We start from the raw sequence: 18,700 nt of genomic DNA, 5'->3' as shown, positions 1-18,700 counted from the left end.
AGAGCTGTCTGGGAGACACTTTTATCCAAAGAAAATATGAATAACTGGCATACAGTCTCACTGCAATCTGAAAGTGCTTTGAGGATTTTCTTACTAGACACCCCAAGCATCACTGAGTTAAGCACGGTATTTTCTTTCTCTCTCTCTCTTTCTCTCCCTCCCTCTCTTTCTTTTATTTATTTATTTTTGTTATTCATGATGCATACAAAGTTACTTAGATAATGTTATGTCAGAGCAATAGAATCTAACTTTCGTCCTCCTATGAGTATTACTCAAATAGCCAGCATCTCAGGGTATTTCTGGAAAGTGAGGTTACTATAAGTATTCTTTCTGGAATCTTCATAGATATGATACCCACCCTTGTGCATCATTGCGCTCTTTGTCCTATCGATCCTGAAGTAAGAGTATCTCACTTTGCTTTTCTGTGAATTATCTCTTAGGCTGAATTTGAATTCTTGAATTAGTTAATGGGATTGTCTCTGAAGGCATGGAATCCAGCAATGCAGACTTTGGCTAGACTAGCTGAAGCCCTGTGGCAAAGCCATGTTCCCACAGCTCAGCTTTTAGAACATCATTGAACCTAGTAGAACCTCTTTATTACACAGTAGTTGGGAAACATTTTTAAGTGGCATATGATATATATAGCAGTATCTGAAAGCTTAGATATTTTTGTTTGAATCATTTGCTTCATTATTTTTTCCACCAACTGTCATTAAAATCATTTGCAAAAAGGATAAAGCCTTGGACTCGATTCCATCTCCATTTTGACAGTGGGTGGAGAAGAGGGGCATCCCCCTTTTATATTTGCACCCGTGGCGTTTGCCATTGCAGTTCTCAGCAGGCACTATTTCTGTGATGTCAAACTCTATTTCGGCATTAAACATGGACTGTATTTGCTATTAGGTCACATGTCACTCAATGGGAAACAAGAAATCCATTTGGACTCACTTTCTATTTAACTTCCTCTAATGTAAATTCCTACCTTAGTACCTAACTCTCTGGGCACATGTAGAATCACCTAGTAGATAAATGTTGCTATTTTGCTATCCAGTCATACCACAGTTTTTGAGAATTATTTTATGAATTTACCCTATCATGGACCCCAATAACTGAAGCAATTTTTCATATTTCCTGCTGGCTTTGTGTTGAAGCAGTGATCTCATGGGAACTTTGGAAAACATCAGACTCAGAGTCTTGAGAACATGTTACCTTCTTGGATTTGTATTTGCTTTTGTGTAGGCTGATAAAGGCCACCTCTTAACCAATGGATGGCATTCAGTCACCAAATAGAAAGTCAAATTCCAACATATTAAAAAAATTAAGAATACATCTGACAGAAATTACCTTTGCTTACAAAATTTCATTACATACAATCTGCATATTTTTATTGGACCAAGAACTGTCCTTTCCATTTACAAAATTCAAAGAGAAACCTGATGGGTAACTCATATTCTCCCCCAGCTCCTGAGAGTGCACTGTCTGTAGTCCCATACATTCAAAGCATTTCTCAGGATCCTGGGTCTCCGCTCTCTCTGCGCTCTGTCCACTGCTGCTTTCTCAAGCTAAAGCAAAGAAAAGCAAACTCCATGAGCAGCTTTCACCAGGAACTGGAAGGAAGCATCAAAGCCAAGAACAGTGTTACTGAGGACCACATGGAGAGAGAGTGCAGGGATGACTGAGCGCTCGTGATTTTCCCACCTGTGAACAAAAGAGAAGCCTCCAATGAAGCCAGTTTCTAAGAAACATTCTTAGGTTGGTCTTCTGTCCCAGGCATCATTCTTCTGAAGTCTCTGTCCCCAAAAGGAGGTCTGCAAAATGTGCCGAAAAGCTGAACCATTTCTAACAAATAAATCTAACAGTGAGAATGGGTGATTTCCACTAGAGGTGCACAGGTAGGAAGTATTTTAAGGTCAAAGTATGGGAATGAAATTATTGTTGTACAGCATCAACAATTCAATAACTGAAACAAAAATAATTAGGAAAAGTGTGATGTGACAAGAATTCATAATATTCCATAAATAACAAAATTTAATAATTTTTATATTTATGTGTTTGATTGTTTATATCCTCATTTCAAAGTTGGCAAAAGGCAAACATATCTAGCATTCTTACATTTAGGGGAAGTTCTTTTGTGAAATCAAATCATCATATGCAATTTAATGAATTGTACTAAGTGGTCTTAGTTGATTGATCTACAGTGGTTTGAAAGCACCATATGCTCATAAACTAAGAACCATTTTAAGACAGTAACTTTAGGAATGGTTCTGCAAGCAAGAAGAGTACTGAAATATCAGAGTCGTTGACATAACTACTCCTTGTATGACAAGCATGGTAAAAAGTCCTTAATATATACTATCTTCCTTGATCCTTGTATCATTCCTATGTGGTCTTCCTGTTGCAGATGAGAAAAGGTATGGCTTAACAATTAGTGAGAAAAAAGAGTCCATGAATTTGAAGGAGAACAAGGAGGGGTATAAGGGAAGGTCTGGAGGGAATAAAGGTAAGGGAGAAATGTACTTATATTATAACCTACAAATGAAAATATAAAGAAAACAAAAGACGATGAATGTGGTTTAGATACTGAGCTGGCAATTTGTAGGTCCAGATGCTCTCCTGGATTGTGTCTCAAAACAGTGTCTTAGTTTCCGTTCTTGTTGCTGTGATAAAATCACTCTGACAAAAGGCAATTTAGGGAAGAAATGGTTTTATTTGTTTTGGCTTACATGGCTAGGCTACAGGTCACTGTTGCAGAGAAGTCAAGGTGGCAGCAACCCGATACAGCTACCATACCACATTCACAGTTAAGAACCAAGTAAGTGCAGTGTGCCTACTTGTCACATCATGCCTCTCCTACAGAGTCCAGGATCTCCATCTAAGATATGCTGCTGTTGCACCCAATAGGCTGAGTCTTTCCACACCAATCATTGCAACCATGACAGTCCGCCACAGACATACTTACAGGACAGCAAGTCTTCATTAACACTATCTTTCCAAGTGACTCAATAATATATTTAGTTGACAAAAATTATCACAGTGACTGACTCTGGGTATAAACATAAGAATAAGAATTCAAACAATTACCTAAATCTTAATATCTTCTTACAAGCTAGTTTTGCTAGTCAGATGAACGCAATGACAAAACGGAGTGTTTTTGTTGCTATAAGAGATAGTGAACTTTAATTTATTCCCAACATATTTCAGTGCAAAAGAATAACTTTACTGATCAACCACATGTGCAAACATCCACGTGTCCACACCCACATAGAAGGAAAGTCTTCATTTGTTTGTCAGTGTTTGTTACTAATGCAATAATAAAGATCATTAAAATTTTGGAGCATTTTGAGTAATTCTTATTATGAAAAATGTATTGATTGTAAAGTTTATGGCCACATCTGAGTTATGACAAGGAAAGTAATTTAGATGAGAGACCTCAATGCAGTAGCATGCACATGTGGAATAACTAAAGCATGCCCATATATCTTTAATTAGTTTAGAAATAGCTGTGTTAAAAGTATTGATGATCCTGTTGTCATCAATACTTTAAAGCTGTCTTTAAAGATGCTGAGTAAAGTCTTCCTCTCACGTTCTAAATCAAACACACTAATTAGATATGTTAACTTAACACAGCCAAATAAACAAGAGAGAAACCCAAGCACAAAGCATCAGTACCGGGGGGTAAGATCTACCTCATCTGTGAAGCTGTCCAGCTGTTTTACTTGAAGAAGCAATTTCAACTTCTCAAGCATTTGTTTTTGACAGCATAAGAATGAAACCAAGCCTCAGTTGGGTTTTATGGGACTAAGTTAGATATAATTATGAGATTTCACTTTATTGAAATTTAGAAATTGGTAATTGCCCAAATGCTATTAACTACAACATAAAAATAGTTATTTCAGAGTTCCTTCTCCTACACTAAGGCGACCCACCCAGAGGGGTGAGTGTCTGCTGGCCAGACAGGCCAAAAGGTCCCCTCAAGGGAATGCAGGGCACCTTCAGCTCTGCTGCAGGATCTTCTGTGTTCCACTCGACCCTGCCCCTCCCCATGGTTGCCCTTTCGTCTGCGGGGTCTTTGGACTACCAGGGCATCCCTGTTTCTGTGCTGAGGAGTTCCATCCAGACGGGAACAGTTCCTGCACTTGCACTGAGGAGATCTACCCAGAGAGTCAGTCACAGCAAAGGTTGGACCAGGACACCAAGACTCTCTTGGGTGCATTTGAAGGAGGAGATGGGCAGGCACCACTGCAAGAATTCCTCCAACAATCTGAAAGGCAACATGACATCACCAGAAACCAGGGATCACGAAACAAGAAGAATTGAACACCCTACTCCAGAAGAAATAGAAGAAATTGACTTTAAATGTAACATTATGAAAGTGATAGAGTCCCTTAAACAGGATGTGAAAAACTCCCTTAAAGAAATGGATGAGAAGAATAACAAAAAGTTTTAAGAAATGAATAAATCCCTCAAAGACACCCTATGAAACCAAGAAAAAGCAATCAAACAAGTAATGGAAACAGTGCAAGACTTTAAAAATGAAATGGAAGTAATGAAGAAAATACAAACTGAGGGAAGGCTGGATATGAAAAATCTGGGTAAACGAACAGGAACTACAGAGACAAGTATTACCAACAGAATGCAAGAGATAGAAGAAAGAATCTCAGACACTAAAGATAATATAGAGGAAATAAACTCACTGATTAAAGAACAAAACAAATCCAACAAATTCTTAACACAAAACATCCAGGAAATCTGGGACACCGTGAAAAGACCAAACCTAAGAATAATAGGAATAGAAGAAAGAGAAGATTTATAGCTCAAAGACCTAGAAAATATATTCAACAAAATTATAGAAGAAAACTTTCCCAACCTAAAGAAGGACATTCCTATGAAGGTACAAGAAGCATACAGAACACCAAATAGACTGAATAAAAAAAAAAAGCGTCCCCTCACCATATAATAATCAAAACAAAAAACATACAGAATAAAGAAAGAATATTAATAGTTGCAAGGGAAAAAGGTCAAGTGACATATAAAGGGAAACCTATCAGAATTACACTTGACTTCTCAATGGAAACCATGAAAGTCAGAAGATCTTGGATAGATGTGCTGCAGACACTAAGAGACCATGGATGCAAGCTCAGACTACTATATCCAGCAAGGCTTTCATTCACTATCAATGGAGAAAACAAGATATTCCAGGACAAAAACAGATTTAAACAATACGTTGCCACAAACCCAGCCTTACAGAAAATACTAGAAGGAAAATCACAAACCAAGGAAGTCAACAACACCCATAATAACACAAGCTTCTGACAACCCTCCACCAGTACAACTCAAAGAAAGGAAACACACAAACACTTCCACCATAAAAAAATAACCAGAGTTAACAACCACTGGTCATTATTATCACTTAATATCAATGGACTCAATTCACCTATAAAAGGGCACAGGTTAAGAGCGTGGATATGAAATCAGGATCCAACATTCTGCTGCTTACAAGAATACACCTCAACCTCATATACAGATACTACCTCAGAGTAAAGGGTTGGGAAAAGGTTTTCCAATCAAATGGTCCAAAGAAACAAGCGGGTGTGGCTATACTAATATCTAACAAAATTGATTTCAAACTAAAAATCAATCAGAAGAGATGGAAATGGACACTTTATACTCATAACAGCAATAGTTTTCAGGAGGAAGTCTCAATCCTGAATATCTATGCCCCAATATAAAAGCACCCATATATGTAAAAGAAACATTACTAGAACTCAAAGCATACATCAAACCCCACACTCTAATAGTGGGTGATTTCAACACTCCTCTCTCACCAATGGACAGGTCAACCAGACAGAAACTTAACAGAGAAATAAGAGAACTATCAGATGTAATGAACCAAATGGACTTAACAGACATCTATAGAGCATTCTACCCAAACAGAAAAGAATATACCTTCTTCTCAGTATCTCATGGAATCTTCTCAAAAATTGATTACATAATTGGTAACAAAGCAAACATCCATAGATACAAAGAAATTGTATTAATCACCTGTGTACTATAAGATCACCATGGAATAAAGCTACAATTCAACAACAATTCTAACCCCAGAAAGCCTACAAACTCATGGAAACTGAACAGTCCACTACTGAACCATCCCTGGGTCAAGGAAGAAATAAAGAAAGAAATTAAAGTCTTCCTTGAATTCAACAAAAATAAAAACAAAACATACCCAAACCTATGGGACACTATAAAAGCAGTGCTTACAGGAAAGTTCATAGCAATAAGTGCCCACATAAAGAAAACGGAGAAAGCACACATTAGAGACTTAACAGCACACCTGAAAGCTCTAGAAAAAAAAGAAGCTGATTCACCCAGAAGGAGTAGAAGACAGGAAATAATCAAACTGAGGGCTGAAATCAACAAAATTGAAACACAGAAAACAATACAAAGAATCAATAAAACAAAAAGCTGGTTCCTGGAGAAAATCAACAAGATTTGACAAACCCTTATCCAAACTAATAAAATGGCAGAGAGAGAACATGCAAATTAACAAGATCAGAAATGAAAAGGGGGACATAACCACAGACACAGAGGAAATTCAGAGAATCATTAGATCTTACTACAAAAGCCTGTATGCCACAAAATTGTAAAATGTGAAAGAAATGGACACTTTTTTAGATAAATACCATATACCAAAATTAAGTCAAGACCAGGTGAGCAGTTTAAATAGGCCTGTAATTCGCGAGGAAATAGAAGCTGTCATCAGAAACCTCCCTACCAAAAAAATCCCTGGACCAGATGGTTTCAATGCAGAATTCTACCAAAACTTTCAAGAAGAGCTAGTACCTATACTCCTTAATGTGTTTCACAAAATAGAAACAGAAGAGTCATTGCCTAACTCCTTTTATGAAACTACAGTTACCCTGATACCAAAAGCACACAAAGACTTAACCAAGAAAGAGAATTACAGATCAATCTTACTCATGAAAATCGATGCAAAAATTCTCAATAAAATACTGGCAAACCGAATCCAAGAACACATCCAAAAAATTATACATTATGATCAAGTAGGCTTCATTCCAGAGAGGCAGGGCTGGTTCAACATATGAAAATCTATCAATGTAATCCATCATGTAAATAAACTGAAGGAAAAAAAAACCCATATGCTCATTTCATTAGATGCTGAGAAAGCATTTGACAAAATTCAACACCCCTTTATGATAAAGGTCTTGGAGAGATTAGGGATACAGGGTTCATTTCTAAGTAAAATAAAAAGGCAATATACAGCAAGGCGACAGCTGGAGAGAAACTCAAAGCCCTCCAACTAAAATCAGGAACAAGACAATGCTGTCCATTCTCTCCATACCTCTTCAATATAGTGCTTGAAGTTCTAGTAATAGCAATAAGACAGTATAAGGAGATTAAGGGGATTTGAATTGGAAAGGAAGAAGTCAAACTTTCATTATTTGCAGATGATATGATAGTGTACATAAGCAACCCCAAAAACTCTACCAAAGAACTCCTACAGCTGGTAAACACCTTTAGTAATGTGGCAGGATACAAGATCAACTCCAAAAAATCAGTTGCCCTCCTATACACAAAGAACAAAGAAGCAGAGAGGGAAATCAGAGAAACATCACCTTTCAAGATAGCTACAAATAGCATAAAGTATCTTGGGGTTACTATAACCAAGGATGTGAAAGATCTATTTGACAAGAACTTTAAGACTTTGAAGAAAGAAATTGAAGAGGATACCAGAAAATGGAAGGATCTCCCATGCTCTTGGATCGGGAGGATCAACATAGTAAAAATGGCAATTCTACCAAAGGCAATCTCTAGATTCAATGCAATCCCCATCAAAATCCCAACAAAATTCTTCATAGACCTTGAGAGAACAATAATCAACTTTATATGGAAAAACAAAAAACCCAGGATAACCAAAACAATCCTATACAATAAAGCAACTTCTGGAGGTATAACCATCCCTGACTTCAAACACTATTACAGAGCTACAGTAATGAAAACTGCTTGGTATTGGCACAAAAACAGAGATGTTGACCAATGAAATCAAATCTAAGACCCAGATATTAAGCCACAAACCTATGATCACCTGACTTTTGACAAAGGAGCTAAAATTATGCAATGAAAGAAGGAAAGCATCTTTAACAAATGGTGCCGGCATAACTGGATATCAACCTGTAGAAGAATGAAAATAAATCCATATCTATCACCATGCACAAAATCAAGTCCAAATGGATTAAAGACCTCAATATAAATCTGACCACACTGAACCTGATAGAAGAGAAAGTAGAAAGTAGTCTACAACACATGGGCACAAGAGACCACTTCCTATGTAGAATCCAACAGCACAGACAATAAGAGCAACAATGAATAAATGGGACCTCCTGAAACTGAGAAGCTTCTGTAAAGCAAAGGACACTGTCATTAAGACAAAAAGGCAACCTACTGATTGGGAGAAGATCTTCACCAACTCAGCATCAGACAAAGGTCTAATCTCCAAAATATATAAATAACTCAAGAAACTAGACATTAAAACTCTAATTAACCCAATTTAAAAAAAATGGGGTACTGAACTGAACAAAGAATTCTCAACAGAAGAACTTCGAATGGCCAAAAGACACTTAAAGTCATGCTCAACCTCCTTAGCGATTAGGGAAAAGCAAATCAAAACAACTTTGAGATACCATCTTACAGCTGTCAGAATAGCTAAAAGCAAAAACACCAATGATAGCCTATGCTGGAGAGGATGTGGAGTGAGGGGAACACTCATCCATTGTTGGTGGGAATGGAAACTTGTGCAACCACTTTGGAAATCAGTGTGGCGATTTCTCAGGAAACTGGGAGTCAACCTATCTCAGGACCCAGCAATTCCACTCTTGGGACTATACCCAAGAGACGCCCAATCATATTACAAAAGCATTTGTTCAGCTATGTTTATAGCAGCACTATTTGTAATAGCCAGAACCTGGAAACAACCTAGGTGCCCCTCAATAGAAGAATGGATAAAGAAGGTGTGGCACATATATACTTAAGAGTTTTACCCAGCAGTAAAAAACAATGACATCTTGAATTTTGCATGCAAATGGATGGAAATAGAAAACACTTTACTGAGTGAGATAACTTAGACCCAAAAAGATAAATATGGTATGTACTCACTCATAAGTGGATTCTAGCCATAAATAAAGGACATTGAGCCTATAATTCGTATACTAGAGAAGCTATATAAGAAGGTGAACCCCCCAAAAATTATATAGTTATCCTCCTTGATATTGAAAGTAGACAAGATTGCCAGGCAAAAGTTGGGTGCACGTGGGTGGGTGTAAGGGGAGATGGGGAGAGAGAAGGGAGAAGGGAGAAGGGGAGGATTGGGAGAGCTTGGGGGAATGCTATTGTTAGGATGGAGGAAGGGTGGATATGGGAACAGCGAAGTAGATATTTTAATTAAGGGAACCATTTTAGGGTTGGCAAGAGACTGGACTCTAGAGGGGTTCCCAGGTCCAAGGAGAGGTCCCCTGCTTGTTCCTTGGGCAGCAGAGGAGAGGGTGCCTGAACTGGCCTTGTCCCATAGCCTCACTGATGAATATCTTGCATATCATCATAGAACCTTCATCTGGCGATGGATGGAGATAGAGACAGAGACCCACATTGGAGCACTGGACTGAGCTCCCAAGGTCAATATGAGGAGCAGAAGGAGGGAGAACATGAGCAAGGAAGTCAGGACCATGAGGGGTGCGTCCACCCACTGAGATGGTGGGACTAATCTAATGGGAGCTCACCAAGGCCAGCTGGACTGGGACTGATGGAGCATCTCATTAAACCAGACTCTCTGAATGTGTACTGAGAAGCCAAGGACAAATGGCACTGGGTTTTGATTCTACTACATGGACTGGCTTTGTGGGAGCATGGTTTGTTTGGATGCTCACGTTCCTAGACCTGGATGGAGGGGGGAGGACCTTGGACTTCCCATGGGGCAGGGAACCCTGACTGCTCTTAGGACTGGAGAGGGAGTGGGTGGGAGGAAAGAGAAGGGAAATGAGAGGTGGGGAGAAGGTGGAAATTTTTAATAAAAAAAAGAAGACAAAAATTGTTATTTCATAGATATTACAAGTTAATTAAAATATAAATGTGAAAAACAAATCTGTATAAATATTTCCAAATTGTTCAAATGACTCAACAGAATCTGTATTTGAGTGAAAAGGAACTTCTCAGACCTGGCATAATAAAATTCTTAACTCAAAAGACGCTATGTTGGATGATGAATGACCCAGATGGTGAATATATTGGAACACAAGCATGAGGTACTAAGTTCATATCTCTAGCACATATATGAAATCATACTTATGGCAGGATGCATCTGTCATTTCTAACCTGTGTGGCTATAGAGGTGAATGCTGTGGAACTCTGTGGGAAGCAGTGATGAACCAATATGGCCAATAGAGCAAACTCTAGATGAGGTGATAAACCCTGTCTTCAAAAGAAAGGTGGAGTTCATGTGAGTAAAGATGCTGTCATGTGTGGAATGCATTGTTTTTCAATGATTATCCACAGTTTGGCCCTTCCAATCTTCTTCCCAGTCTTCTGCCATGATCGCTATTGGCTGAGTGAGAGTCTAATTTCTTCAGAGATGTGATCCCTGATAAGCCTCCCCACTCTTCTATAGAATGTCTCATACCTGCGTATAACCTTGCAGCACTAAGTAGACTCAGTGAATTTTGAAAAGAGCACCTAAAGTTGGGTTGGAAAACTAGATGTGTAGGCTAAGGGAGGAGTTAGAAAAGGGAGAGGGGGAGCTGGATGTGAAAAAAACCTTGAATATACATATATATTTCATATATATGTTTCTTATACGTATGAAATTCTCAAAAATACATAGAAAAGTTGGAGAGTGTGGTGTGTGGCAGTTTGAATAAGAAGGGCCCCCATATGCTCATAGATTTGAATGCCTGGTTGCAAGAATGTGGCACTTTTGAAGTGGTTAGGAGGTGGCACCTTGTTGGAGTAGGTACGGTCTTATTGGGAAGTGTGTCACTGGAGGTTGGCTTTGATGTTTCAAGGGCCCAAGCCCACATTTGTCTCTCTCTCTTGCTGCTGCCTGTGGATTTGGATATAGAACTCTCAACTTCTCTAGCAACATGTCTGCCTGTGTACCACCATGCTCCCTGCCATGATGATAATGAACTAAACTTCTAAAACTGTAAGCAAGTCCCAATTAAGGGGGTTCTTTTATAAGAATAGCCATGGTCATTGTGTCTTTTCATGGAAATAGAGCTCTGACTGACACAGAGAGCAGTAGAGGAAGACACTGGACATCAGCCTTGGTCTTCTACATGTGCACACACACATGCACATACCAAAATATACACATACGCATAAATATACACATAGACATGCACAGACACATAGAAGCATGCACAGATGTGTCTGTGTACACACACACACACACACACACACACACACACACAGCAAGAAGACCTAAATTGGAAAACATCTTTTGTAATATCAGGATATCAGGAACAGGATGAAGGTCAGAAAATACTTGCAATGTTGTTAAGAGAAGCTTACCAATATTGAAAAGGAGGCTTTTTAATCTTTTAAATTTCAAAGAAAACTTTTTGTGTGATTTCAAGGTATGTTAATTCTTAGACCTTTTCATGTAGTTATCCAAGAAAGAAAGACACCCCCCATTTTATAAACGTCTTTTATTTTATGGTTTGCTGTTTTGTTTTAATTTTTTGAGATAAAGTTTCTCCGTGCAGGCCTGGCTCTTCTGGATTGTAGACCAGTCAGTCTGACCTTGAACTCAGGGATCTGCCTGCCTCTGTCTCCTGAGGGCTAGGACTAAAAGTGTGCACCACCGCACATGGCTGTGTGTGTTTTTTTTCATCTTAAAGTAACTTTTGACTACATATATTCAGAGTAGTGGATATTTTTATCGTTTTTGCACAACTATTTGTTACTTATTTCACTCATGCAGCCTTCTGTCATCTATCTCTATCTATCAATCATCCATCTCTCTGTCTCTCATCTCTCAGTCTGGATCTTCCCTCAGTGATTTCAGGTGATTTGAGAGGATTACTGAAGACCTGCTGTGCCCTTTCCCTTAACACTCCAATGGATGGCCTCTAAATATAAGGCATTTCATTTTTTTTAAGTGCAACATTTTTATTCTTGGTCTAGTAATTTCATGCACACACACAATGCATTCTGCTTATATTCAACCTTAATATATATAAGAAATATATATATAAGAAAAAAATTTTTCTTTTTAAAACAGATCTTCAATACAGCTTTTCAAAAGGAGAAACTGATGCTGAGCTGGATGCGAGGCTCTTATCAGTCATGCTCTGTAGTTATAGAAGCTTTCATTTACAAATTAGGGTTAATCAAGTGCTGTGTCAAGTTTTTCCTTAAGATTCAGGGTTGTCCTTTGCTCAGCTATACGTGCAATCAATCTCATTTTATAATATCAAAATAGAGCCGCAAACAGTGCCTCTGGTCTGGCTCTATATGACGAGTATATTAATAAGGTAAGCCACATGCAGAGCCTTCTACGATATCACTAGGTGTGTACTTTGAAGTTGGGAACTGCTGCCCAATAAGTAATATATGCAATCAACAATTAAATGTTAATAATAAAAATGACAATAACAATATGTCATTGGTTTAGAAGCCAATAAATATTTATTTTTAATATTAAAATACTTCCTATAAGTTCACTCTTATTTTATAGGACGATCATGATAACAGAGAAGCAGGTATGTAAAAACCTAGTATCTGTATAAACACACTTTCAAACACAAGTGGCCAGGTACTGCTTAGCCCAGGACAGGCAAATAATTTTATAAGAAGTACATTCTGATGTAAATATCACCTGCCTTCTAGGTTGTAGGTATTATTTATGCTAATTGCAGAATGGTATGGAATTCAAGAAAGAGAAACCCCTCAAACATTTCTGAATTCTGTCATACATTTTTCAATGTCCAGTAGATTTAGACCATACTGCATTGGTGAAATCCATCAGATTGAGCCTGCTGTGTCAGACTTACCTGAATATGAAGGCACCCTAATTTGGGTGCTAGCTGTTCCGTCCCCTCCTTCACTGTATGCTCGAACTTCAATAATGTAGACTCCAGCCTCAGGGAGAGGTACTACAGCTTGAGGTTTCTGAGTTTCAATAACCTGAACTTTACTGTGACCCTCTTGCCTATAAAAAACCTGTAACAATAATAGAGACTTGAATTATTTGTTATTCAATTGAATATTGCAAATGTTTATTGACTGCCAACTACATATTGCACTCTGAGCTAGGCACAGGGCTCCACAGCTTTGTTACATAAGCAAATGTGCTGCAGTCATAACACACTGTGATGGAAGAGTCTATGGGGCAATAGCAATGTAGAAAGGGAACGTGACCTGTCTAGAGACTAAGGGAAGACTTTATAGAAGAGGCAGTGCCTAAGCTAAGTGTTTGAAGGGAAACTGGAAGCAGAGATGGTGTTTCACACCAGTAAGCTGAGTACTTGAGAGCGCTGCAGAAAGATTGTCCTTAGTTTAAAACCATCCTGAGCTACTTTGACAAACTCTGTCTCAAAAAAAATATTCGAAAATAAATACAGAACTTACCAGATGAAGATTTTCAGATATGAAAATAGAGAAGAATAAAAATAGAAAAGAAAAAAAAAACAAATTCCAAACCTCTTAAATAGTAAGAAACTATGGTATCCATGCAATGGACAGAACACATGAAACACAAGAGCAAGAGAAATAAGATTATAGAAGCAGATAGGAAGCCAGTCATGAGTAAAAGTTGGAGCCTGGTCCTCGAAAAGGGTGATATACGGAACACAAACTCATGTTCCCCAGGTCCACAACACATCCTCGAATATCTGAGACATGGTTATCAGTGCAATTGGGGGTGACGTGTATTATAACATGATGCGTGACTGGAGGTACTACAGTGCATAGAATGGCTCAGAAGCTCCTCGAATGGAAAGGTATAAAGGAGAACATTTAAAATAAAACCATTGAATAAGTGACAATCAGAGTCAAAACTTCATTTTCCATCTTATCTGAATTCATAGACTTGTGTTTGGATGACAGTGGGTTTCAGAGTTGACATTTTTCAACATGTGTCCATAATTGCATAATTAAAAATATGGCATGGAGAACAGATACACAAATCTGCACACAGTATTATCTGGGCTGCTGCACAACCAAGGCTGCAGAAGCTGGGAGATCATTATAGAAGGTTGTGGCTAGTTAGTTTAGGAATTTCCTTAGAGGCTGGTATTAGTGCATTGATCACTTTCTAACTATCTGCTATGCATTGCTTTTCTTATGCTTTTGCCTCCGATAATAGTTTAGTATAATTGGAGGGGTATAACAGCCACACAACGGCAGCTAAGATACATTAAGTTCATTTTTACTTATTTTCATTGTTTTTATTCATTTTCATAATTATTGGTGTTATGATTCCTTTGCCTAATGGGACTAGCACAGGCTCAGTCATTATGCAAATGTGGGTTCAAAACAATCTTCTTTGAAACCAAACCAAGCCAATCGCCCACAGCTTCCTGACTGAGTAAATTACTTACCTTTCCTAACCTGAATCCACTCTTTTGTTTGTGGAAATAGTACCTCCTATTTCATGATTTTGTTAAGAGAACTAAAGGGGCAAGAGTGTATGAAAAGAATTGAGCATGAGTCCTGGTGCCTACAAGCTTAGTAAGAGAAAGTCATTCCTATTACTACTATTTTTGCCTGCCAGTGGAATGGTGTTTTAATTTCATGTGCTTGAAGCAAGATAAATTACTCTCTCTCTCTCTCTCTCTCTCTCTCTCTCTCTCACACACACACACACACACACACACACACACACACATATGCACGCACGCACGCACACACGCACCACAGTGTTCACATAGAAAACAAGTTTTGGGTGTGAACTAACTTGCACGCAGCAATGTAAACCCCAGAAAAGCAGAATTGTGGGTGGGAGATGTGCAGGTTTGTGTGTCTGTGAGTGCAGAACCCAGAGGCCAGCCTGGGGCTGTTATTTCTCAAGAGCCATCCACCATGTTTTTGAGACACAGAATTTCACCAGGACCACAGGCTCACATATTCAGATGGGCTGCTTGACCCAAGGCCCACCTCCTCAGATGTCAAGCTTTTTCAGTGGGTTCTCAGAATCTAACTGAGGTCCCCACGTTTGTGTGGCACTTTACTGACTGAATCACCTCTCAGATCTCAAAGCAGCATTTTATGATTGATTTGGTTTTTTGAGTCAGGGTCTCACTATTTAGCCTATGTTAGCCTGGGACTCACTATGTAAACTGGATGATCTTGAACTCACAGAGTTCTGCCTGCCTCCTCCTCAAGGTTCTGAAATTAATGCATATGCCACCACAGCCAGCTCCAACGGAGTATTTTATATGCTGATGTATGAAGTGACGTGATTCTTTCTTTGCTGTCATGTTACACACATTCCACCCATTCTCAGATATCAATTTGTGTCTGGGTCTGTAGGAAACTGTCTGTCTGCGTATGTAATGCTCTATAGTTCTATGTACTTAAATTCTTTCTGGAAAAAGATAACATAGCTTGAATAGACATTCAAAATTATGTGCACATTTCTATGTCCTTATCTGACCCAGCATCATACTTGGGTCATATCCGTCAGAGAAACCATAGGTGCTTAGCTTCTTGACGCAATCTAAGGACAGAGATAAATATGCAGTACAACCAAGGGTGGAGTGTGCTCTAGTGGGAGAACAGCAATGCACAGAATGATTGCTTAGATTTGGTGAATTCTGGGAGATGTCTACAGGGGTTTCTTTAGGCTCAAAAATCACAAATTTGTCAAAATTCATTATTCTGATTTTGACTTTAACATAGTTATGAATTACAATCTTATCATCTGCATGTAGTAATTAGAAATCAAATTTATGAGAATGGAAATGTATGTAGCTTGGTAAGGAACAGCAGAGGAGTGACTATTTCTGAAGACACAATTAATGTTGTTCAATATATTACAACTTTTATGACAGTGAAAAATGCAGCCAAGAATGCATATCTCACATTGCTATAAAGTATAGAGATGGAGGAAAACTTGTGAGTCAGGGTGATATTTAGGAACAGAAGGTAGAAACAGCAAAAATACATTAAAAATCAGCTAGTAGCTTCAGAAAGAGTCTGAGATTAAGTGTGGCTTTTATTGGTGCGTACGAAGAAGTAATACACACCAGTAAAGACGTCTGCTGAATAAAAGGTCAACTAAACCAATGGCTAATCTTCAGCACTTTGGAACATCTTGGTCCAGCTGGAAGACCTGATTTAGAAATGTAAAAAGACTAAAGAATTATAAAGACATGGCAAAACTAGTTACTGATACTGAGGAGGCTAGGGAGTTCTTCAACAATCTGGGCATTTCTAGATTGGCAGTTACACTGACAGCTATCTTTATTCATAAAACACATTGCCTACTATAATGTCAGAATGAGTTTCAAATTCTCATTAAGAAACAAACAAGAGTATTAGATTGTCCAAATAAATGGATTCTAATAAAATTTTAATTGGTATTGTTACTGTTTTAAAAACTGATTGCATTTCATTTATTTATTGTCCACGTGTGTGTGTGTGTGTGTGTGTGTGTGTGTGTGTGTGTACTTGTAGGCACATTTGGCACACACGTGGAGATCAGATGTCAACCTGACAAGTTGATTCTTTCCTTCCAGTCTGTGGGTCCCAGGGGTAAAACTGAGGTTAATAGTATTGACCACAGGCCCTTTTGCTGCTGCCCCATTTTGCCAGCCTGGTACTGCTATCCTTGAAAGGAAATGGCTGTTTTCTAAATACACAGTATTATTAGGTCAGTATGCAGATAATACAATGAAAATGTGTTGATGATGCCTACAGATGCCCCTGAGAAGCTGGCATCCTGTCAAGGGGAAGGCCATTTCTCAGCTTTGTACCTTGGGAAAAGTTGATGGGACCAACGATATGGGTTAAGCATTCTGAAGCCCCAGTGATAAGAAGGTAGATGAAGCAAGACACACGTCAGGGAGATGAGCCGCTGAGCACAGCCATGCACGCCTGTGTCCAGTAGTTGGGAGGTTGTGAACATTAGGAGTTGGATTAGGTGGACGAAACAAGATCAGTGTAGGATGCTTAACAAGACTGTTTCAAAAGCAAAGAGAAACTTCCAGAAACTTTTTAAAAGGCAAGTTTGTAAGTACAACTGACTGTGGCATAAGTAACAGAACTTTAGAAGTCGTTTCTTGCTGACACTTGTGGGCACTCCCTCCTTCCTCACATGCTGTACCATTTCTTTCTGTCAACTTGATACAGGCTATAGTTGAGGAGAGAACCTCACTTGAGAAGGTGACTACATTAGAGTGAACCATAAGCAAGTCAATGGGACATTTCTTTGTTTGACAGTTGATACAGGAGGACTTACCCTGATCTGGAAAGTTCCACCTCTGGGCAGGTTGTCCTCGGCTACATAAAAAGGGAAACTGAGCAGGCACCGAGGGACAAACCAGAAAGCTGCTTATTTCTGTGGATGGGTCTGACTCACTTCCTGCCTCCTGGCTTCTTCTCTGAGTCCCTGCCCTGGCTCTCTTCAATGACAGACTATGATATGGGTGTGTAAGCCAAAGGGAACACTTTCCTTAGCAAGATGCTAAAATCTTGATCTTTATTACAATAGGAATCTAAGTGCCACACCCATCTCTTCAACAAAAGTCTCCATCTATATAATACCTGAGTTATTTCTATTTTATGTTTTAAAAAAGAGACTTTGTTCTAAATAATATTGAATATAATCAAATGCAGATGGCATAATGACACTGTGTACTTTTCCTGAGTAAGTACACCATTCTATGAGGCTTTACACTGTCAAACAGGAAAGAGGTAGAGTTTTTTTTTCTATTTTGGAATGAATATAAAATGAAAGAAAGACTGTAAAAATATAGGGAATTGAAGCTATAGAGTGTCATATTCATTGACTCATAAACTCCTGAAGAAATGGAGAAGTGTGGGTGTGAGTGTTCCCATTTGCATCAGATGTGAAGTAACTCTTGGTGTACATAACTCCCAGGTGGGAGAAGGTTTTAGCTGACCACTAAACTGTCATATGCAAAGGAAAATCTCCAGGTACATGAAAAGACCATTTGATAATCAGTAACCTCTCACCTAATTCATGCCTACTCTTCCTAGCTTGAATGGGATGGGAAGGTAGAGAGAGGAAACACAGGAAAGAGAATTTTAATCTAGAAAAGATCTTTCAGGTATAGGTTGGACACTGTAAACATTTGCCTCCTGGTTTGCAGCCCGGGGCTCTTGTCTTGAATTCTTTCTGACAACCTGTGTCTTTTCTGAGTGGGCATCTTCTCTTGGGAGGAGGAGAACGTTGTACAAGCAAAAGCATACCTTCTCTCAACTTCTTTGAATAACAAGGTACCTCTGTTTTGAATTTTCCAAGAACACCCAGGAGCAGCTTCTGCTTTACTAGATCAGAATGGCCTACGTGACCACATGGAAAAAGAAATGTCTGCTGTGCTCTGTTTTATTCTGTAGATCTTCCATGAGTATGGAGAGGTAGGTAGTGTGCCAAGATACTGGTGTCACTCTTGACCTGGCAGCAGGATTTCTGGAATCCAGTTGGAATAAGCTAGGAGTTGATGCT

General features: G+C 38.7%; 1 protein-coding gene across 1 annotated transcript in view; it reads right to left on the bottom strand.

The window, feature by feature from the left end:
• Window positions 1–1,192: 1,192 nt before the first annotated feature.
• The window catches only part of Cntn5 (contactin 5), a 1,188,481-nt gene continuing 1,170,973 nt past the window's right edge, over window positions 1,193–18,700 (bottom strand). The window contains exons 24-25 of the mRNA XM_087905876.1: window positions 13,062–13,230; window positions 1,193–1,698 (exon numbers count right to left, since the gene is read on the bottom strand). Of these exons, the coding sequence (XP_087762002.1) occupies window positions 1,598–1,698; window positions 13,062–13,230 (270 nt within the window). The 3' untranslated portion in view covers window positions 1,193–1,597. The remainder of the gene's footprint in view (window positions 1,699–13,061; window positions 13,231–18,700) is intronic.

The sequence above is a fragment of the Myodes glareolus genome, chromosome 4, assembly GCF_982192425.1.
Source record: "Myodes glareolus chromosome 4, mMyoGla1.1, whole genome shotgun sequence".
Lineage (NCBI taxonomy): Eukaryota > Metazoa > Chordata > Mammalia > Rodentia > Cricetidae > Myodes > Myodes glareolus.
Note: the sequence above shows the minus strand (reverse complement) of the source record. Positions and strands in the feature narration are given on the sequence as shown.